Source organism: Podarcis tiliguerta (assembly GCF_965153285.1).
Source record: "Podarcis tiliguerta genome assembly, chromosome: 18".
NCBI classification, from domain to species: domain Eukaryota; kingdom Metazoa; phylum Chordata; class Lepidosauria; order Squamata; family Lacertidae; genus Podarcis; species Podarcis tiliguerta.
The window spans coordinates 2,379,177-2,402,204 of record NC_139551.1 but is presented as its reverse complement, the minus strand read 5'-3'; the positions used below and the strand labels follow the sequence as shown (position 1 = coordinate 2,402,204).

Sequence of the window (23,028 nt, the reverse complement as noted above, 5' to 3'; positions counted from 1 at the left end):
AAAAAGGTTTTCTTTCCCCACCTTTTTTAGAGAGGATTTTAGAAAAATATGGTAAAAAGAACTCTGCTACATGAGTCAAAGAAACAGCGTTTTGAACGCATTATACACATGCAACACCAGAGGGCGATGGAGAGCAAAGAATTTTTTAGATGCGATTTTCCATAGCGGTTTTTCTGCATCTTGTGTTATAACGATTTAATTACTGACTTGTTTATAGCGCGTTTTCCCGCCTGTGTGTTTAGATCTAGTCAAGAGTTTGGTTTCGAAAGGCACCTTGCAGATTTTCTGCACAGAGATCCCCAAGATATAATTAGGGGTGCTAAAAAATAAAATTAAATACCTTAAAGACAGTATAACTTATAAAATTTAGGATTCAAGGCGCGTGCTAAAATAATTGTTCTTTCTGTGCCAGGCGGCAGAAACAAGAACTGTCCTCTGTTTTTGCGACTCAAGACGTTTTTTCGGGTACCCACAGTGCCGAAGCAAAAGTCTCTTTAGGGTTGCCGTATTTCCAGAAGTAAAAATCCGGACACAAAAAGTTGTGTTGTTTTTTTGGGTTCTTGAGCTTCCCGGTTCTGTTTGCAACTCCCCCAGACATTTTGCTGGTTTTTCAAAAAAATAAAATAAAACGTTATTCCCCCTGGGTGCGAATTTCGTCGCTGGAATCCTGGACATGTCCGGAAAAAACCTGGACTTTTGGCAATCCTATTTCTCTATTTCCTGACCAGCAGCAGATGGCCTGGACATCTTGCGAAATCCTCAAGTTGTCTTATACCTGTCCAGGAAGAAAATATTTAAAAGTTACGTAGCTGAGGAAAACGAGAAACTTTCCCCCTGTTTATTCAGCCTACTGGAAGCAGCCGACGGACCACTGCAGAATAATATTTTTAACCGGGCTTTGAATAAATGTGCCATTAACTGTTACGGTTATCATCTTCCTTAGTAGACCGCGCAAGCCACTGTTTTGAATCCTGCTTTTTCTAGAGGGTAGGGGGGTTATTCTGAATTATGTTTTTGTATGGAATTGGAGAGTCAAACCCCCTGCGATGCAGGAATATTTGTGTCCTGTGCAGGACTCGAACCCAGACCCTGAGATTAATAGTCTCAGCCAGGAGCAACTGAGCAAGGGGCTATTCTGAATCATGCTTTTTATAGGGTAGGGGCTATTATGAAGTCTGCCTCTAATAGGGTAGGGGGCTATTCTGAATTCTGCCTCTAATAGGGTAGGGGGCTATTCTGAATTCTGCCTCTAATAGGGTAGGGGGCTATTCTGAATTCTGCCTCTAATAGGGTAGGGGTCTCTGGGAAACTACTAATATAAGTGACATAGGCTTTGCCCCCTCCTTCTGTGGGGTGCAGTGGCATAGCGTGGGGGGTGCAGGGGGGGCCGGCCGCACCGGACGCAACATCTGGGGGGGGGGGCGCACTCGCACTCGCAGCTCTCTGCCCCTACCTGGCTCACTCACTCTCTCTCACTGCAGTGCTGGCTGTGCGAATCCGAGCCGAGCCGCCGGGTCGCCGCCCACTGTGGAGGGGGGGGTGTAGCAGGCGTGCGGTGCGGTGCGATGCGGAGAGAGAGCGAGGGACTATCTGGGGGAGGGACAGTGCAGCGGGGGAGGGGCGCAAATTACTTGCCTTGCCCCGGGTGCTGACAACCCACGCTACGCCACTGGTGGGGTGTGTCTTTGTGTGTGTGTGTTTCTGCTTTAGTTTAGAGAGTTAACCAGGAGTGTCGTTTTACACCAGGGGTCAACTTTTTCAGCAGGGGGCCGGTCCACCGTCCCTCCCACCTTGTGGGGGGCCGGACTATATTTTGGGGGGAAATGAACGACTTCCTATGCCCCGCAAATAACCCAGAGATGCATCTGAAATAAAAGCACTCATTCTACTCATGTAAAAACACACAGGTTCCCGGACCGGATTAAGAAGGCGATTGGGCCAGATCCGGCCCCTGGGCCTCAGGTTGCCTACCCATGTTTTACGCCGCCAGCCGTAAAATGAAGGTAAAACAGAGGAACGAAAAGCCCCAAAAACTCACTGGTGCTGCTGCAAGTCTATTTCGGGCCACGCTCCCATGGAGATCAACTGTTCTTCCAGTTGGACGATGCGCAGGCCGATGTACCCGGAGGAAAGGAGTAGGACGACCACCCTGAAACCAAGATATCAGAATATTAAGATTTTATAAGAGCGTCTCCAGTCTCTCTCTCTCTCGCAGGCTAAACATACCCAGGTCCTTCGACCGTTCCTCATCAGGCTAAGGTTTCCAGACTCTCAATTACCTCAGGCTATGCTCTATCTTATGGAAGTGAGAGCTGGACCATCAAGAAGGCTGATCGGCCGAAGAATTGATGCTTTTGAATTATGGTGCTGGAGGAGACTCTTGAGAGTCCCATGGACTGCAAGAAGATCCAACCTCTCCATTCTGAAGGAAATCAGCCCTGAGTGCTCCCTGGAAGGACAGATCCTGAAGCTGAGGCTCCAAGACTTTGGCCACCTCATGAGAAGAGAAGACTCCCTGGAAAAGACCCTGATGTTGGGAAAGATGGAGGGCGCAAGGAGAAGGGGAAAACAGAGGACGAGATGGTGGGACAGTGTTCTCGAAGCTACCAGCATGAGTTTGACCCAACTGCGGGAGGCAGTGGAAGACAGGAGGGCCTGGCGTGCTCTGGTCCAGGGGGTCACGAAGAGTCGGACACGACTAAACGACTAAACAACAACAATGCTCTGTCTTTGTCACCACACTCTGAGTATAAATTGCACACTGTATTAATTGATATTGTTTTTAACTTTAGTGACCATGTGATGATTTTAGCTTATCAATTTTATTGTTTAATGTTTTTATTTGTGCATTGGGGTATTTTTATAGCTTTGTTTAGAGTACGTAATGTTTTAATAATATAAATGTTTTAAGTCTTTTTTTTAATCAATTCAGTATATTTTCTTTTAATTGTCAAATAATTCTGTGTACATTGCGGCAGCCTTTGGCTATGTGCAATAAAACTGACTGAGACTGAGACTCTCGATTACATTGGTTCCTCAGTGGAAGGGGAAAAAATGAAGCCATTGTGGCTAAATGAAGCCATTTAGCCATTGTGGATAAAATTGGCAATTTTATCCTCCAGCCAATGGGACAATCGTCTTAATTTTTCTTCTAGGTAAAGGTAAAGGGACCCCTGACTGTTAGGTCCAGTCGTGGCCGACTCTGGGGTTGCGGCGCTCATTTCGCTTTACTGGCCGAGGGAGCCGGAGTACAGCTTCCGGGTCATGTGGCCGGCAGGACTAAGCCGCTTCTGGCGAACCAGAGCAGCGCACGGAAACGCCATTTACCTTCCTGCCGGAGTGGTACCTATTTATCTACTTGCACTTTGAGGTGCTTTCGAACTGCTAGGTTGGCAGGCGCTGGGACCGAACAACGGGAGCTCACCCCGTCATTGCGGGGATTCGAACCGCCAACCTTCTGATCGGCAAGTCCTAGGCTCTGTGGTTTAACCCACAGCGCCACCCGCATCCCACCAATAAGTCTTCTAGTAGCAGCCAAACGTTTAGTAGGGAAGGGGCCAAGAGGTGGATTCAACACGCTGCGTGGCTTCATGGAATTGTAGAATTGCACAGGCGGAAGGGAACCCAAAGGTCATCCATCCCAACCCACTTTCAGTGCAGGAATCATAATGATCGCCCCCCAGAAAACTGGTCCACTCACAAGCAGAGATAGATGAGGATGACAGTGTTGAGGGGGCTGAGGTGAGCCTTCCAGGTCCGCCAGGACTTTGTGGACCGTACCCCTCCTGGAAAGAAAAACAGGCGGTATTATTATTATTATTATTATTATTATTATTATTATTATTATTAAAAAGGCCAGGGAAAAGACATATGAATTTATTTATTTTTTAGACACAGAACTGACCTGCGCCTCCATGGACAGCTGTGGGTCCAGAATGACCCCCAGGCTGCGCACCTGGTCCTTCAGGGCCACAGTGACCCCATTTAGGACCGGTGTTATGTGGTCCCGGCGGCCGCTCCCAGTCCCCAGTCCAGCTGCTGCATTCTGGATTAGTTGCAGTTTCCGGGTCACCTTCAAAGGCAGCCCCACGGAGAGCGCATGGCAGTAGTCCAAGCGGGAGATAACCAGAGCATGCACCATTCTGGCCAGTCAGTCTGTGGGCAGGGAGGGTCTCATCCTGTGTACCAGATGGAGCTGCCCTGGACACAGAATTGACCTGCGCCTCCATGGACAGCTGTGAGTCCAAAATGACTCCCAGGCTGCGCACCTGGTCCTTCGGGGGGCACAGTCACCCTATTCAGGACCAGGGAGTCCCCCACACCTGCCCCCCTCCTGTCCCCCCAAAACAGTCCTTCTGTCTTGTCAGGATTCAACCTCAATCTCTTAGCCACCCTCCATCCTCCATCCGCCTCCAGACACTCACACAGGACCTTCACCGCCTTCACTGGTTCTGATTTAAAGGAGAGGTAGAGCTGGGTGTCATCTGCATACTGATGAACACCCAGCCCAAAAAACTCTGATATCCCACAATTGAATACAATTCAATTGGTCTCTTGATGGCTGAGAGTCTCTCTCTCTGGCCTTTGGATTGCAATGCCCAATTTGGCTGGCGAAAAAGAGGTTTCAGGAGAATTTGGAGAGGGCGGTTTGCAAAACGGCAAAGAAAGTCACTCACCTCTGTTTGCTGCTGCCCGGTGCGGTTCGATAGCTGCCGTCGGGGGGCTCCGGGTCCTATCTGCCCCATCTGCAAAAGAAGATGGTTAAGGCTTTTTATTAAAAATAAAATAAAATTAAAGTTGCATTTCACCCTCTCAACAACCCTGCGAGGGCAGTCAGCCTGACAGTGAGGTATTGGCTCAGTGCCGGATTTACGTATCAGCTAAACAGGCTATAGCTTAGGGCCCCCCCAAAAAAATTTAAAGGGATGTACATTTCCAAAATATATGATAAATAAAATAAAACCTACATCAAGCAACAGTGTTTTGTGTTGTGTAGGCTCCTAGGATGTAAGTTATGGGCTTGTATTAACTACGGTTTTGATCCACTTTTAAAATGAGGCTGCATTTTAAATTGTATTTTAAATTGTGTTCCCCCCCCATTATGTTTTTATTGTAATTTTACTGGTGTTAGCCACCCTGAGCCCGGCTCTGGCCGGGGATGGTGGAGTATAAATAAAATTTATTATTATTATTACAATTGAATTTGTTTATAACACTCAGTTTCACATTAATAAAGCTATTTCTAATTATTAGTAGTTTGCATCATATATTTGCACCTCTTATTATTTCATGTTACAGCGGGTTTCCAGAGACTAGATGATGAGTGCAACTAGATGAGGAGGGCAACTAAAATGGTCAAAGGCCTGGAAACGATGCCTTATGAGGAACGGCTAAGGGAGCTGGGCATGTTTAGCCTGGAGAAGAGGAGGTTAAGGGGTGATAGGATAGCCATGTTCAAATATATCAAAGGATGTCACATAGAGGAGGGAGAAAGGTTGTTTTCTGCTGCTCCAGAGAAGCGGACACGGAGCAATGGATCCAAACTACAAGAAAGAAGATTCCACCTAAACATTAGGAAGAACTTCCTGACAGTAAGAGCTGTTCGACAGTGGAATTTGCTGCCAAGGAGTGTGGTGGAGTCTCCTTCTTTGGAGGTCTTTAAGCAGAGGCTTGACAACCATATGTCAGGAGTGCTCTGATGGTGTTTCCTGCTTGGCAGGGGGTTGGACTTGATGGCCCTTGTGGTCTCTTCCAACTCTATGATTCTATGATTCTAAAGAACTTTTGTCATTGCCAAATGCCAATGTGTTTGCATTATTAAGTTTGTTATGGATAAAAAAATCATTTTAAGTTAGAGCTTAATAATTATTTCCCTATGAATATGCTTCTTCTTAATTGTATTTCACTGTACACTTCTTAATTGTATTTCAATCCAACAATGACTTTGATAAAATACATATTTTGTGATGTGCAAATGGCTTTAGATACCTACTAGGTCCGTAAATCACCACCCTGGATTTAAGATTAAAATGGAACGTGAATTGGAAATGCATAATGGAATACGAAGGACAGAAATAGGGGGAAGAAGGGACCTTATTGATGACAAAGAGTGTCAACTTAATGGGATTAAATCTGGCGCAATTTGGGAGGATTTGTTAAAAATTCGGAAAACTAATAAAAATTATTTGGAGGGGGGAAAAATACTAAAACGGATTAAAATTACTTTCTAAGCAACAGGGCAGGTTTGTTTAAACAGTAATGCTTTTCGCAGGCGGCAAAAAAAACTACTGAGAAGGCACCTGCTTAATATCACTAGGCGGGGAGTTCCGAAGGTTAGACGCTGAACTTTGTATCAAATAAACAGAAACGACCCAAATCTCACCAGGCTCTTCCGGGAGGGTTTCGTCCAGGGGGGGCGTCCGGCTTCCGTCCAACTCCTTTGGGGTCTGCGAGGGGAACGAAAATAGCGAGAGGTTGCGAATGATGGGGGGGGGGGGAATTTGGTTGCATCCAGACACCTAGCTTAGCATTGCCCCCACTGACCAGGGTTTTGACAGGCCGGAGTTTATCCCAATCTTGGCAGTGCCAGATTTACATCTAAACTAAACAAGCTATAGCTTAAAGGTAAAGGGTAAAGGGACCCCTGACCGTTAGTTCCAGTCGTGGCCAACTCTGGGGTTGCGGCGCACATCTCGCTTTATTGGCCGAGGGAGCCGGCGTACAGCTTCCGGGTCATGTGGCCAGCAGGACTGAGCCGCTTCTGGCGAACCAGAGCAGCGCACGGAAAGGCCGTTTACCTTCCAGCCGGAGCGGGACCTATTTATCTACTTGCACTTTGACGTGCTTTCAAACTGCTAGGTTGGCAGGAGCTGGGACCGAGCAACGGGAGCTCACCCCGTCATTGCGGGGATTCGAACCACTGACCTTCTGATCAGCAAATCCTAGGCTCTGTGGTTTAACCCACAGCGCCACCTGGTCCCCAGCTATAGCTTAGGGCCCCCCAAAAAATTAAAGGGAAAAAACTGGATGTACATTCTGCATGGACTGGTTGCATGGCAACATGGGCAAATGGCTTGAGATACCTATGAGGTCCATAAATCACCATATAGCATATATATATTATTATATAACCAGGTGCTCTACACCTGTAGCCTTTCGATCCTAATAATTCCTAATCCCAAAATGATGGCTGAGCACACAAAAGACAGAAAACCAAGCTCCTTACCAGGGAAATCTTAAGCAACTGGTCCGAAAGGTTGTGCGCTGCGGTTGGGCTGTTGTTGCGACTGCCGTCCTAGAGGAAGCAGATGAGAAATCAAAGAACTAGGACCATAGAAGTGGAAGGGCCCTCCAAAAGTCATCTATCCCCCCCCCGTGAGATACATAGCTGTACCTAAGACGGACCGGATTTCCTAATTTCAGGACTGTGGAATATCTTTCATAATAATAAAAATTATTATTATTATTCAATTCCAATCCATCTATAGCAGGGGTCAGCAAACGTTTTCAGCAGGGGGCCGGTCCACTGTCCCTCAGACCTTGTGGGGGGCCGGACTATATTTTGAGGGGGGAAATGAACCAATTCCTATGCCCCACAAATAACCCAGAGATGCATTTTAAATAAAAGGGCACATTCTACTCATGTAAAAACATGCTGATTGGAACAGATTAATCTGTTTTGCATTACTTTCTTTGGGAAAGCACTGCCTTGGTTTTGGAACGCTTTGGTTTTGGAACGGATTAAGTTTGAGAACCAAGCTACCACGGTATTACAATTCCGCCCCATCTTTTCTCCAACAAAAGTTCTTGCTCCCTCCGTTTTTTTTTTCCTGGGTAGAGGTAATGTTGGTCACAAGGACTAGAAACTTAGGTTCTTTTAAAAAATGAAAGGAAGATGGTGTCTTCCTGAGATTTTGAATCTTGGCACCCCAACGAGGTGTGTGTGTGTGTGTGTGTGTGTTTTCCGGCAGGGAACCAAGGTACCACTTTATTATTATTATTATTGTTATTATTATTATTAATTACCTGGAGGTGTTTGCAGATGGAGCGCAGGGCCTGGTAAACAGTTTCCCGGGATCGAAGAGACCCAAACAAGAACTGCGGTGTGGGAAAAAGGGGTAGGATAAAATAAAATAAGATCGCAGTCTTCATCCCGTGGAACAAAACAGACCCCTCAATCCCATATTTTGCTTCCTATTCCTTTCCGACGGGGAGGCAGCCTAGCCTTCGTCACAGAAATAACACCCCATAATAGATCGAAAAGAATGCTAGAGGAAAATCCCGGGCAAACAGGACTAGAACCTTGCTGGGGTTTTTTTTAAAAAATGGGATTCTTAGGAGGCTGAAATGTTTGGCGTTTCCATCAGGGCCAACATACAAATTCTGCAAACTACTTTGTGAGAAGGTCGGCGGTTCGAATCCCCGCAATGACGGGATGAGCTCCCGTTGCTCGGTCCCTGCTCCTGCCAACCTAGCAGTTCGAAAGCACACCTGCGCAAGTAGATAAATAGGTACCGCTCTGGCGGGAAGGTAAACGGCGTTTCTGTGCGCTGCTCTGGTTCGCCAGAAGAAGCTTAGTCCTGCTGGCCACATGACCCAGAAGCTGTACGCCGGCTCCCTCGGCCAATAAAGCGAGATGAGCGCCGCAACCCCAGAGTCGGCCGCGACTGGACCTAACCGTCGGGGGTCCCTTTACCTTTAAGAGAGTAGGGTCCTAAGCTAGAGATTGTTGAGCTTATACGTAAATCCGGTGGTGCTCAGCTCTCACCTTTTCTCCATCCGACGTCCGGATGCAGACAGCGTTGGGTACCAGCAAGGCTGTGTTGGCCTTTTTGAGGATACTGATGGATGGAACCGGGATAACGACCTGTCGGTCCGGGAAAAGGAGAGGAAGGGGAGAGAGAGAGAGAGAGAGAGAGAAAGAGAGAGAGAGAGAGAGAGATGAGGGACAGGGAAGCACAGGATATGACCCAACATGCTTCATGGGGAAACGGTATCTTTATACTACAGAGAGAGACCACAAGACTATGTTAACGGAGAAATCTGAGGGCTCCCTTGGACAAAAAACAAGGACACCAGCTAGGAATACCGGAGCAAAACAGCAGCCAGTCGGCTTGGTCTATACGGTCGCGACAGGACTCCCACCTGCCACCAGGTGGAACAAGATGGAAACCCCGAACAAAAGAGAACCCAAACTTTTATTAGCTGCTAATCCCCATGTTACAGCCCCCAAACTACATCACGGTTGCATCATGAAAGGGGAGGTCTGGTGGCCGTGCTCTGAGCATCCTGGACCCTGCCCCATGGTTCCCCTTGCCCTCCACCAAACACCCGTCAAGTGGAGCAAAAGAGATATTTACATTTCCCTGTTTCCCAGCCAAGTTCATCATACCCTTTTGTCTTCATCTAGGTTTGTTATTTCTGGCATGGCTACCTGTCTGGCACTCAGGTATCAGGAGGCCAGGGATTATCCCTCAGGCAGAGGGGCTGCTGAGGAGCTGAGCTCACCTGTCTATAGGAATTTCTGAAGTTTTCCCAGTGAGCCAGTACATAGGTACATTTATCAGTGATTCTGACATTTGGTATCGTGCAGCAAAGGCCCTTTGAATAGATAGGAAGAAACTGTGACGAAGTGTTTTGTGGGGACAAATCACAAAAGTCACAAAAGCGATGGTGCTGGTTTTGGTAGTGGGCTGCATGTGCATGAGGTCTTCTTCACCTACAATATATCCATTTATTTCCAATTGTCAATGTCAAAAGGGACTAAAATCTATAAAATTCATAGAAAATCAACGTGCCAATTTGCTCAATTTCTCTAGGACTCCATGACACCTCCCCTGTCCTCCATAATCCCTCAAGCAAGGTGTCAAGACCCTAATCCTGTCAAATCGCTCTGCCAAGCCTTTCCTCCGGGCAATGCCAGGTGGCAGACTATGCATACATGGACCATTGTCTTCTCATCACCGGTACTCAGGATGTGCTTATCTGCGCATATCTCCAGCTCTGCATATTCCCCCCTCCCTCCTCCATAGGTTAATCCTGTGTAACCCAACCTCTTCTTAATGTATTCGTGATGTAACTGGGATGTATTTTGCACTGTATTCTGGGACATGGAGGGAAGTTTCAAAAGTTCATGTCACCCCTTTCTCGCTGTTCAATCTCGCCTTGAACCTGTTGCGCAATAAACTTGGATCTTCTGCAGTTTGCTCCTGTCTCCGGCTGAGCTCATTTTCCTCCGCAGGGGCCTGCGGACTTAGTCCGACGAGCTGGGTGGCAGAGCAGCCTCGCACCCAGATTTTACCGTAACAATAGGAATTCGTTCATTTCTTTTTTCCAAAATATAGTCCGGCCCCCCACAAGGTCTGAGGGACAGTGGACCGGCCCCCTGCTGAAAAAGTTTGCTTACCCCTGCTTTAACCTCGGCCAGAGAGGCCCTACCTTAACTTCCCGGTGTACCATACTGCAGTAGAAGCAGACGTGATTTTCGGATATATACAGGCGACCATGATAAGGAACCTCCCGTTGCCAGGCGCACGAAAACGCTGCGGGGGGAAAAGACCAGGAAGTAAGTTTTGGCAAAGAAGCTGCCATGATTCTAGTCCTCAGCATAGCTGTCAACCGTCCCTTATTTGGCGGGAAAGTCCCTTATCCCAGCGCCGTGTCCCGCTGCTGTCCCTTATTGATAGATGTCCCTTCAATTTCCCGGGTTTCAAAGGAAGCAGCTCCTCTCGCTCCCTCCCTGCCGGCCAGGGAGGAGGGAGGCTCCAACTGTGTTGCTTGGCTGCGTTGCTCACCCAATAAGGAGTCTAAGAACGACTGGGGGGTGGAGCTTGCATGCCTTGATTAATTAATTAATTCATTAATTCATTAATTCAAGCACTTACTCTGCAAGAGTTCTTCCTCCTCAGAGAAATCTTTGAACACCCTTCGGAAGTTAAGAGCGTGTTTCACCAGCTGTGGAAAGGGGAGAGAGAGAGAGAGACAGGTTATCTGTTTAGCCCTGATCCGGTGTCAGCTGAGATTTCTGCAGTTCAGGATTCTACGATTCTATGATACTTATTAAGGACAGGAAACTTCGGACGGACTTTTTGCGTGAAAGAGAAAACAAACTTGTAACAGACGGATTTGAAGATTGGGGTGGGGGTGGGGAAATACTGGCTTATAGAATCTGTTGCGCAGCCTGGGAGTCATTTTGGACTCACAGCTGTCCATGAAGGCACAGGTCAAATCTGTGTCCAGGGCAGCTGTGTACCAGCTCCCTCTGGTATGCAGGATGAGACCCTCCCTGCCCGCAGACTGTCTGGCCAGAGTGGTGCATGCTCTGGTTATCTCCCGCTTGGACTACTGCAATGCGCTCTACGTGGGGCTTCCTTTGAAGGTGACCTTTGAAACTACAACTAATCCAGAATGCGGCAGCTGGACTGGGGACTGGGAGCGGCCGCCGAGACCATATAACACCGGTCTTGAAAGACCTACATTGGCTCCCAGTATGTTTCCGAGCACAATTCAAAGTGTTGGGGCTGACCTTCAAAGCCCTAAACGGCCTCAGTCCAGTATACCTGAAGGAGCATCTCCACCCCCATCGTCCAGCCCGGACACTGAGGTCCAGCACCGAGGGCCTTCTGGTGGTTCCCTCATTGCGAGAAGCAAAGCTACAGGGAACCAGGCAGAGGGCCTTCTCGGTAGTGGCACCCGCCCTGTGGAATGCCCTCCCATCGGATATCAAAGAGAACAACAACTACAGGACTTTTAGAAGACATCTGAAGGCAGCTCTGTTTAGGGAAGCTTTTAATGTTTGATGTATTACAGTATTTTAATATTTTTGGGGAAGCCACCCAGAGTGGCTGGGGAAGCCCAGCCAGATGGGCGGGGTATAAATATTATTATTATTATTATTGAAAACAGAACAGATGGATGTTGATGTGTGAATACTATACTTAACAGACAGAGAACCGGAAGTCTTTTTGTCGTTTATTTTCTCTCTTTTCTTCCCTCCCTTCTTCCCTAACTATGGCAGGGACTTATGGCCATTTTGGTGGTGGCTCCCTGGTTGTGAAACGCTCCCCACCTGTCTCAATCACTATAAACTTTCAGGCTTGAAATGGTATGTGCGTCGGCCGCTCTGCGGAAGCAGTGCAGGATAGAAAGTCTATTATTCATCCCTGCACTGCAAGGGGGTACGACTGCATGACCACTGGGGGGCCCTTCCAACTCTACGATTATACAAATTAGTTAATAATTACAAATCTGAGCAGTGGGAAAAGGTTCTCTCTGCCAGCCAAGCTTACATTGGAGTCCGAATTTCTGTGCTGTGCAGACGCCAAATTTTCTTTCTCGGCCTCTTTGGAGTAAGACGGATCGTAGGTTTTGGATCTAAAGGGAACAAGAGAAATAGAAGAATTATTTTAGCCCAAAAATGGAAACAAGAAAGAAGTACCGGAAAAATGCGAAACCAGCTTGATCAAGTATTCCAAAAAGACTGGAGTCAATTTATACGATATCCCTAGCAGGGTTGCCTGGAGACTTGCGGTGAGGAATTTTCTTTCTTTATTGGCATTTTTTGAGATATTCTGCAATGAGTGCAATTAGAATCGGGAAACGTATAAACGTATAAATTGCAATGATATAAAGGTCAATTTTGAAAGCCATGAGGCGGGAGGGAAGAATGTTGACAGGCTCTAAGAGCCAAGGAGGTATAATAATAATAAAAAGGTAAAGGTACCCCTGCCCGTACGGGCCAGTCTTGACAGACTCTAGGGTTGTGCGCCCATCTCACTTAAGAGGCCGGGGGCCAGCGCTGTCCGCAGACACTTCTGGGTCACGTGGCCAGCGTGACATCGCTGCTCTGGCGAGCCAGAGCCGCACACGGAAACGCCGTTTACCTTCCCGCCAGTAAGCGGTCCCTATTTATCTACTTGCACCCGGGAGTGCTTTCGAACTGCTAGGTTGGCAGGCGCTGGGACCGAACAGCGGGAGCGCACCCCGCCGCGGGCATTCGAACTGCCGACCTTTCGATCGGCAAGCCCTAGGCACTGAGGCTTTAACCCACAGCGCCACCCGCGTCCAATAATAATAATAATAATAATAATAATAATAATAATAAAATAAATAAATAATTTATTTATACCTCACCCTCCCCAGACAAGACTGGGCTCAGGGTGGCTAACACCAAATGTAAAAACTATTGATTGAAATACAGCTTAAAAAACAAAATTAAAATACAACATTAAAACATTAAAATGCAGCCTCATTTCAGTGCAAACTCAATCAAAAACTTTTTTGGGAATAAAAACGTCAAGTCTTCACCAAGGCTAACTATCCAGACTGGTCCTATATGGGCCAGAAAAAAGCCAAGAAAGTACTGGGAGCCAATGCAGATCTCTCAGGACCAGTGTTATGTTGTCTCAGCGGCCACTCCCAGTGCCCAGTCTGGCTGCCACATTCTGGATTAATTGCAGTTTCTGGGTCACCTTCAAAGGCAGCCCCACGTAGAGCACATTGCAGTAGTCCAAGCGGGAGATAACCAGAGCATGCACCACTCTGGTCAGACAGTCTGCGGGCAGGGAGGGTCTCATCCTGCGTACCAGATGGAGCTGCCCTGGACACAGAACTGACCTGCGCCTCCATGGACAGCTGTGAGTCCAAAATGACTCCAAGGCTGCGCACCTGGTCCTTCAGGGGCACAGTTACCCCATTCAGGACCACGGAGTCCTCCACACCCGCCCACCTCCTGTCCCCCCAAAACAGTCCTTCTGTCTTGTCAGGATTCAACCTCAATCCGTTAGCCGCCATCCATCCTCCAACCGCCTCCAGACACTCACACAGGACCTTCACTGGTTCTGATTTAAAGGAGAGGTAGAGCTGGGTGTCATCTGCCCCTAAGTAGGTCAAACACACAAGCGGTTCGGAGCCTCTCTTTTTGCCAAAACTCACCGCGAAAGGGGCGGGTTGTGTCCATTCCTGGCTGCCTCACCAACCGTCTCCTCCAAACTCTGGGACTTCTTTTGCTCCGACATCCTTCGCTTGTTTTTCCTTGGCTTTCCGGAGACTTCTGACAGGCAGCTGGGAAGGAGCGAGAAATTCCCTGATTAATTATGTTGCTTCACAAGTCCCCAACCCCAGCCTTGGGCCGACACTTCCTCCTCAGACACCGTCACCCTCGCTGCTGATCCACCCATCCTTGCTCTTGCGCCCATTTCACAGATGGGCACAAGAGAGGCAGAGATTTAAGCAAGGGGGAAGGCGGCAAAAAAGGCCCTCAAGCTGGACTTGAATCATTCTGGATATCTTCCAAACGGCATGCCTTCAACGTGTCTCCGAAACGGAGACGGGGAATTTTATTTTTATTGAGATTGCAGGAGGATAAATTTCCCAGCATTGCTCCTGCGCCCATTTCACAGACGGGCACAAGAGAGGCAGAGATTTAAGCAAGGCAGGAGGTGGCGAAAGAAGCCCTCGGCTGGACTTGAACCATTTTGGATGAGTTTAAAACGGCATGCCTTCAACGCGTCTCCAAAAGGGAGACGAAGAATTTTATTTTTATTGCGATTGCAGGAGCATAAATGTCCCCTTTTCGGCTCACCTCGCTCCTGTGCCTTGCCGTGCAAAGTGATCCCTCTCTAGCCTGTCATCAGTCAGAATTTAATGAGATTATTTCCCTCCCCTTCCCTATAATTAGCCGCGTGCTGATGAAAACAACCTCGCCCCGATACAAAGCCCGAGATTGCGATCGCTTTATGTAATGTCTCAGGTGACGAGGGAGTGGGTGGCATCTCGATTTAACTTTTGGCCCTCCATAAAGGGTTCTGCCTACTCCTGAGGATGATCCATAGAGCTTCCTCATCCAGGAACAGTCTAGCACTAAATACTGCTTGCTGGTGGGGCAACGGTTTACACAACAATGCAGGAAGACGGAAGAAGTTGCTTTTGGTATTTCGCAGAAATATCTGGCTGGACGCCGGTTCGCTTTTAGTCCGATAAGCCTCCGCGGCTGACGATTAAAGGTAAAGGTAAAGGGACCCCTGACCATTCGGTCCAGTCGTGGCCGACTCTGGGGTTGCGGCGCTCATCTCGCTTTATTGGCCGAGGGAGCCGGTGGACGCCGGTTCGCTTTTAGTCCGATAAGCCTCCATGGCTGACGATTAAAGGTAAAGGGACCCCTGACCGTTAGGTCCAGTCGCGGCCGACTCTGGGGTTGCGGCGCTCATCTCGCTTTATTGGCTGAGGGAGCCGGCGTACAGCTTCCAGGTCATGTGGCCAGCAGGACTAAGCCGCTTCTGGCGAACCAGAGCAGCGCATGGAAACGCCGTTTACCTTCCCGCCGGAGCGGTACCTATTTATCTACTTGCACTTTGACGTGCTTTCGAACTGCTAGTTGGGCAGGAGCAGGGACCGAACGACAGGAACTCACCCCGTCATTGCGGGGATTCAAACTGCCGACCTTACGATCAGCAAGTCCTAGGCACTGAGGTTTTACCCACAGTGCCACCCACGTCCCAACCCGTGAGGTTATTTGTTTATAATTGAAATTCTATCCGTAATATAACGATTTACGCCAGGGAGACTTCCGGGCCGGGAGCTGAAATCTGTGGTTCATGCTTCAGAGTTGCTATGCAAAACAGGATACACAGAAAAGGAAAATAACCAGTCCGGCTGGCTGTTGGCATTCCTGGGATTTTCCCAGCCCGCCGCCAGGGGGAAAAGTCACCGGCGCGGAAAATCAGAGCTGCCACAAAACACCAGAATTTACCCCTCGGCCAAATCCCAGTTTTCCTTTTCAAAAGCCAATCGTTTGCTTTTTATTGCTTCCCTCCAAAGAGCTCCAGGCTGGGCTGACGGGTTCTTCCTCCCCGCAACCTCATTTTATAGAATCAGAATTTCAGAAAGGGACCCGCTAACCCGGAAGGGTCATCTACTCCAACCCGCAAACCTCCAAGGCAGAAACCACAGCAACAAGCTTTGGAAAAACAAATCACTGGCTGATTGGCACTCAACAATCAAGCTTGCAGCAGAGCCAATGCTAGCCCCCTCGCCCCCCCCCCCCGCTTCTTATCGCCTCCGTCCTTAAATAGGACTAGAAACTTGGGAAAGGATTGTAAACTTTTTCAATATGCAGTAACAGCAGCGAGAATACTACTGGCCCAAAAATGGAAACAGGAACAATTGCCGACGCTCGAAGAATGGAGGATGAAATTGATGGATTATGCAGAAATGGATAAAAAACCAGGAAAGATCAGATATATACGAGATCAAAAGTTCATCGAAGACTGGGGGAAATTTACAGATTATCTGAAATGTGTATGTGATGAGCAAATAACGCTAGTGGGATTTCAAGAAGCTCTGTGAATGTTAGAGGACTATTGCACTGATGAAAACTAAGAGGTGGAGGTTTATAAAATGCAATATAAAATTAGGAAATGCGTTTTTAAAAATTTGAATAATGGATGATTGTCAGAGAGGTTGAAGGAAGTCAAAAAGGGAAAATATGTGACAAATTTAGATTGGATATTATAAATGTATGTTGGAAAATTTAATAATTTTTTTTTTAAAGAAACTTGGGCTGCATTCGCCGCACTCCTTGTCCTTTGGCATTCCTAGCCAGGGGGCTGCAGGGATCAGGGATCGGCAGGGACGATCTCCGAAAGTAAAGAGGTCTAGAAACTTAGGCTGCGGTTTGATACACACCCATTGGACCAGATGGCCTCTGGGCAAACACGTGTTGGACTGTGTATCGTATACTTGGTGGGGTTCCAGGGCTCTTCCCAGACTGATGCTTCCGTGACGCTAGTCCTAACCTGAGACGCCAATCTTTCGCAAGATCCAAAACCCCACGTGCGCCCATAAATACTGTATTTTTCGCTCTATAAGACGCACCAGACCACAAGACGCACCTAGTTTTTGGAGGAGGAAAACAAGAAAAAAAATATTCTGAATCTCAGAAGCCAGAACAGCAAGAGGGATCGCTGCGCAGTGAAAGCAGCAATCCCTCTTGCTGTTCTGGCTTCTGGGATAGCTGCGCAGCCTGCATTCGCTCCATAAGACGCACACACATTTCCCCTTACTTTTTAGGAGGGGAAAAGTGAGTCTTATAGAGCAAAAAATACGGTAGCCAAGATATATGCACGCCTTCCCACGAGCCACAAAAGATGGGTCTCTCTATTATTATTATTATTAACAACAACAACAACAACAACAACAATAATAATAATAATAATAATAATTTATTCTTAATAACCTGCCCATCTGGCTGGGTTTCCCCAGCCCCTCTGGGTGGCTTCCAGCAAAATATTAAAATACAATACAGTGATACCTCGGGTTACAGACGCTTCAGGTTACAGACTCCGCTAACCCAGAAATATTACCTCGGGTTAAGAGCTTTGCTTCAGGATGAGAACAGAAATTGTGCGGTGGAAGCAGGAGGCCCCATTAGCTAAATTGGTACCGCAGGTTAAGAACAGCTTCAGGTTAAGAGCGGACCTCTGGAACGAATTAAGTTCTTAACCCGAGGTACCACTGTAATTCATCAAATATGAAAAGCTTCCCTAAACAGGGCTGCCTTCAGATGTCTTCTAAAAGCCAGATAGTCATTTATTTCCTTGACATCTGACGGGAGGGCGTTCCACTGGGCAGGCGCCACCACCAAGAAGGCCCTCTGCCTGGTTCCCTGCAACCTCACTTCTCGCAGGAAGGGAAGTGCCAGAAGGCCCCCGGGAGATGGACCCAGGTGTTCAGGCTGGAAGATGGGGGTGGAGATGCTCCTTCAGGTCTACTGGGCTGTTTAGGGCTTTCAAGGTCAGCACCAACACTTTGAATTGTGCTCGGAAACGTCCTGGGAGCCAATGTAGGTCTTTCAAGACTGGTGTTATGTGGTCTCGGCAGCCACTCCCAGACCCCAGTCTGGCTGCCGCATTCTGGATTAATTGCAGTTTCTGGGTCACCTTCCAAGTCAGAACCACGGAGAGCGCATGGCAGTAGTCCAAGCGGGAGATAACCAGAGCATGCACCACTCTGGCCAGACAGTCTGCGGGCAGGGAGGGTCTCATCCTGCATACCAGATGGAGCTGCCCTGGACACAGAACTGATCTGTACCTCCATGGACATCTGTAAGTCCAAAATGACCCCCAGGCTGCACACCTGGTCCTTCGGGGGCACAGTGAGCCCAGTCAAGGCCACACCTGCCCGCCCCTTGTCCCCGCAAAACAGCACTTCTATCTTGTCAGGATTCAACCTCAATCTCTGCAGTGCTTGCTCCAATCTGCCCCGATATCACATGGGACAAGCATCCATGTATGCCCCACCATACAACAGAGGACATCCACAGACTTCTTTGTTGTTGTTGTTGTTTAGTCGTTTAGTCGTGTCCGCCTCTTTGTGACCCCCTGGACCAGAGCACGCCAGGCCCTCCTGTCTTCCACTGCCTCCCGCAGTTTGGTCAAACTCATGCTGGTAGCTTCGAGAACACTGTCCCACCATCTCGTCCTCTGTCGTCCCCTTCTCCTTGTGCCCTCCATCTTTCCCAACATCAGGGTCTTTTTCAGGGAGTCTTCTCTTCTCATGAGGTGGCCAAAGTCTTGGAGCCTCAGCTTCAGGATCTGTCCTTCCAGTGAGCACTCAGGGCTGATTTCCTTCCGAATGGAGAGGTTGGATCTTCTTGCAGTCCATGGGACTCTCAAGAGTCTCCTCCAGCACCATAATTCAAAAGCGTCAATTCTTCGGCAATCAGCCTTCTTTATGGTCCAGCTCTCACTTCCATACATCACTACTGGGCCACAGGATTCTAGGTCCCCGCACTGATGGGGGGTTGGACTAGATGACTCCGATTCGACAATCCTATGGTTCTAACCCCAGAGGGGGGGGTCTCTTCTTTCCCCAAGTGCCTGCCTGTTCAGTGGTAGACTGCCCCAAACTAGGAAGCTCTGCTTTTAGCAGTAGGAAAAGGCTTTTGTCTGTAAAAGGAGCAGCCGAGGGGGTGTCCCGCCCGGGCTCCAAACTCGCAAGCGTCCCGAAAGAATTGGGAGTAGAATAACTGGTGGGCTGGGAATCCCTCGTGCTGAGAGCCTGGCCAGGACGCCTGGGTCCCTTCCGGGATTCTGGGAGGGGCTTCGCAGATCTCTGGCAGAGCGCCAGGACACCTGGGTTCTTCTTGAGAGAAGATGCCAGGTTTATTTTTAGAGGGTTTTGAAATAGGAAATGCGGAGGTGGGAGAGAGAGGGAGAGAGAGAGGAAGGAAGGGAGGGAGGGAGGGAGGGGGAAAGAGGGAAAGAAAGAAAGAAAGAAAGAAAGAAAGAAAGAAAGAGAGGGGGGAGAGAGAAAGGAAGGAAGAAAGGAAGGGAGAGAAAAAGAGTGAAAGAGAAAGAAAGAAAGAAAGAAAGAAAGAAAGAAAGAAAGAAAGAAAGAAAGAAGGAGGGAGGGGGGAGAGAGAGAAAGAAAGGAAGGAAGGAAGGAAGGAAGGAAGGAAGGAAGGAAAGAAGAGAAAAAGAGCGAGAGAAAGAAAGAGAAAGAAAGAAAGAAAGAAAGAGAAAAGAGGGGGAGAGGAAGGAAGGAAGGAAGGAAGGAAGGAAGGAAGAGAAAAAGAGAGAAAGAAAGAAAGAAAGAAAGAAAGAAAGAAAGAAAGAAAGAGGAAGGAAGGAAGGAAGGAAGGAAGGAAGGAAGGAAGGAAGGAAGGAAGGAAGGGGCTTGTCCCTAAACCCCGACGCCTGGGTTCTCCTCTCCCTAAAGGAGGTTACTACCTGATGTCGGTCAAGGAGAGGCTATCAGGTCCCGGGGCGACTCCGAGCTTGACCATCGCGGAGCCTCTTCAGATCCGATGCCCGGCTCATGGGCGGAGAGAAGGGAGGCGCGCGGACGCGAGGGAAGACCTTGAACCTTTCCCTCCGCCTCCTCCTCTTCCCCGTGATGACTCCCGAAGCGAAGGGTGACGGCGGGCCACCTTGGACTCCTCCTCCTCCTCTCACCTTCCTGATGAGCCGGCGGCGGTTCTGAGTCACCCGTGAGAAGCGGAGCGACTCCGGATTAAGCGCCGAAGCGACTGAAACGGGTTCTTCCCCCATCCCTGGTCTAACAAATAGACCGCAGGCATGTCCAACAAGTAGATCGTGATCTGGTAGATCTACCAGAAGATCACTGGACGTCTGCAGTGAAGCTGAACAACTGTGGCTCCCGTAAAAAAACTCAACAGCTTTGACCTGAACCCCCCCCCCCAAAAGGGGGTAGATAACTGCCAGTTTTAAACTCTGAGAGTAGATCGCAGTCTCTTGGGAGTTGGTCACCCCTGAAATAGAGGCAGTCCCGGGAAGGGCTGTCCTTTCTGAACTCCCATCTTTCATCCCCTCCAACGTTTCTCCCCTGAAAATAGGGACGTCCTATTCCATCCCCTCCAACGTTTCTCCTCTGAAAATAGGGACGTCCTATTCCATCCCCTCCAACGTTTCTCCCCTGAAAATAGGGACGTCCTATTCCATCCCCTCCAACGTTTCTCCCCTGAAAATAGGGACGTCCTATTCCATCCCCTCCAACATTTCTCCCCTGAAAATAGGGACGTCCTATTCCATCCCCTCCAACATTTCTCCCCTGAAAATAGGGACGTCCTATTCCATCCCCTCCAACATTTCTCCCCTGAAAATAGGGACGTCCCATTCCATCCCCTCCGACGTTTCTCCCCTGAAAATAGGGACGTCCTATTCCATCCCCTCCAACGTTTCTCCCCTGAAAATAGGGACGTCCTATTCCATCCCCTCCAACGTTTCTCCCATGAAAATAGGGATGTCCTATTCCATCCCCTCCAACGTTTCTCCCCTGAAAATAGGGACGTCCTATTCCATCCCCTCCAACGTTTCTCCCCTGAAAATAGGGACGTCCTATTCCATCCCCTCCAACGTTTCTCCCCTGAAAATAGGGACATCCTATTTCATCCCCTCCAACGTTTCTCCCCTGAAAATAGGGACATCCTATTCCATCCCCTCCAACATTTCTCCCCTGAAAAGAGGGACGTCCTATTCCATCCCCTCCAACGTTTCTCCCCTGAAAAGAGGGACGTCCTATTCCATCCCCTCCAACGTTTCTTCCCTGATTTCCAACGGGGGTGGAATTATATCGATCGCAAGTGCGCCCCTTCCCCAAAAGAGCCCAGCCACTTACAGCTTACTCGGCCGTCCCAAGCTGACATCTTCCGCAGCTTTGAGGTGGTCCATTTCTCAGGCCGTCTTCCTCTTCCTCGCCTTCCTCTCTAGCCGTCTGCCCTCTGAACCTCCTCTCAGCTGCTTTTATCTGCAGGGAGGGTGAGAAAAGTCTGAAGTCCAACCTGCAGCCAGCAAGACCAGGAAGCTGTCGACTCCAAGGCGATTCGGAGAGCAAACATGACTTCTCCTCTGGCAGCCCAAGTTGCCTGGAGACAGACATCCTTCAAACGGTTGCCGCGGCAACGGCATGGGGACTCCGTTTGGCGTGAAAGGAGGTTGCCTGCGCCTCCATCGAATCGCCCACAGAGACTCACGTTGCCTCTGCTCTGTGGTACCCAAAGATGCTCTCCATCTCCCTGAAACATGTCCTTCTTCCCGGTCCATCTTCTGCTTGCAGCAGAGATAAAGGTAAACCTAGACAGCATCTTAAAAAGCAGAGACATCACCTTGCCAACAAAGGTCCGTATAGTAAAAGCTCTGGTTTTCCCAGTAGTAATGTATGGAAGTGAAAGCTGGACCATAAAGAAGGCTGATCGCCGAAGAATTGATGCTTTTGAATTCTGGTGCTGGAGGAGACTCTGGAGAGTCCCATGGACTGCAAGAAGATCAAACCTCTCCATTCTGAAGGAAATCAGCCCTGAGTGCTCACGGGAAGGACAGATCCTGAAGCTGAGGCTCCAAGACTTTGGCCACCTCCTGAGAAGAGAAGACTCCCTGGAAAAGACCCTGATGTTGGGGAAGATGGAGGGCACAAGGAGAAGCGGACGACAGAGGATGAGATGGTTGGATAGTGTTCTCGAAGCTACCAGCATGAGTTTGACTAAACTGCGGGAGGCAGTGGAAGACAGGAGGGCCTGGCGTGCTCTGGTCCAGGAGGTCACGGAGAAGCAGACATGACTAAACAACAACAAAGGGACTCCTGACCATTAGGTCCAATCGTGGCCGACTCTGGGGTTGCGGGGCTCATCTCGCTTTATTCGCCGAGGGAGCCGGTGTACAGCTTCCGGGTCATGTGGCCAGCAGGACTAAGCCGCTTCTGGCAAACCAGAGCAGTGCACGGAAATGCCGTTTACTTTCCCGCCGGAGCGTTACCTATTGATCTACTTTGAGGTGCTTTCGAACTGCTAGGTTGGCAGGAGCAGGGACCGAGCAACGGGAGCTCACCCCATCGCGGGGATTCGAACCGCCGACCTTCTGATTGGCAAGGCCTAGGCTCTGTGGTTTAACCCACAGCACCACCCGTGTCCTTTTGCAGCAGAGATGGGGAACCTCAAATTTGGGCTGGGTGTTCATTAGCATGCGAGTGATACCCAGCTCTACCTCTCTTTTAAATCAGAACCAGTGAAGGCGGTGAAGGTCCTGTGTGAGTGCCTGGAGGCGGTTGGAGGATGGATGGCGGCTAACGGATTGAGGTTGAATCCTGACAAGACAGAAGGACTGTTTTGGGGGGACAGGAGGCGGGCAGGTGTGGGGGACTCCCTGGTCCTGAATGGAGTGACTGTGCCCCCGAAGGACCAGGTGCGCAGCCTGGGAGTCATTTTGGACTCACAGCTGTCCATGGAGGCGCAGGTCAATTCTGTGTCCAGGGCAGCTCCATCTGGTACGCAGGATGAGACCCTCCCTGCCCGCGGACTGTCTGGTCAGAGTGGTGCATGCTCTGGTTATCTCCCGCTTGGACTACTGCAATGCGCTCTCCCTGGGGCTCCCTTTGAAGGTGACGCGGAAACTGCAACTAATCCAGAATGCAGCAGCGGGACTGGGGACTGGGAACGGCCGCCAGGACCACATAACCCCGGTCCTGAAAGACCTGCATTGGCTCCCAGTACGTTTCCGAGCACAATTCAAAGTGTTG

At 49.1% G+C, this 23,028-nt stretch overlaps 1 protein-coding gene across 2 annotated transcripts; it reads right to left on the bottom strand.

Moving 5' to 3' along the window:
• Window positions 1-332: 332 nt before the first annotated feature.
• Window positions 333-21,292, bottom strand: LOC310668483 (GRAM domain-containing protein 2A-like). Of its 2 annotated transcripts, none has more exons than XM_083421832.1 (13): window positions 21,136-21,292; window positions 13,933-14,061; window positions 12,288-12,372; window positions 10,884-10,953; window positions 10,438-10,541; window positions 8,768-8,866; window positions 8,026-8,097; window positions 7,226-7,294; window positions 6,383-6,446; window positions 4,677-4,745; window positions 3,701-3,785; window positions 2,039-2,149; window positions 333-775 (listed from the first exon to the last, which is right to left on the bottom strand). In XM_083421832.1, exons 1-13 carry the CDS (start codon window positions 21,186-21,188, stop codon window positions 760-762), a joined length of 1,026 nt encoding a protein of 341 aa, XP_083277958.1. In that variant the 5' UTR covers window positions 21,189-21,292; the 3' UTR covers window positions 333-759. The 2 variants fall into 2 exon arrangements, with proteins under 2 accessions (XP_083277958.1, XP_083277957.1); XM_083421831.1 differs by lacking the exon at window positions 21,136-21,292 and adding an exon at window positions 19,728-19,922.
• Window positions 21,293-23,028: the final 1,736 nt, after the last annotated feature.

Bases quoted from the DNA above. Each gene is read 5' to 3' on its own strand.
- LOC310668483 (XM_083421831.1), bottom strand. From the start codon at position 19,783: ATGGTCAAGCTCGGAGTCGCCCCGGGACCTGATAGCCTCTCCTTGACC. The intron at 10,542-10,883 runs GTAAGTGCTTGA...TTCCCCCCGCAG, and splicing joins GGAGGAAGAACTCTTGCAGA to CGTTTTCGTGCGCCTGGCAA. The intron at 4,746-6,382 runs GTGAGATTTGGG...CTTCTTTTGCAG, and splicing joins AACCCTCCCGGAAGAGCCTG to ATGGGGCAGATAGGACCCGG.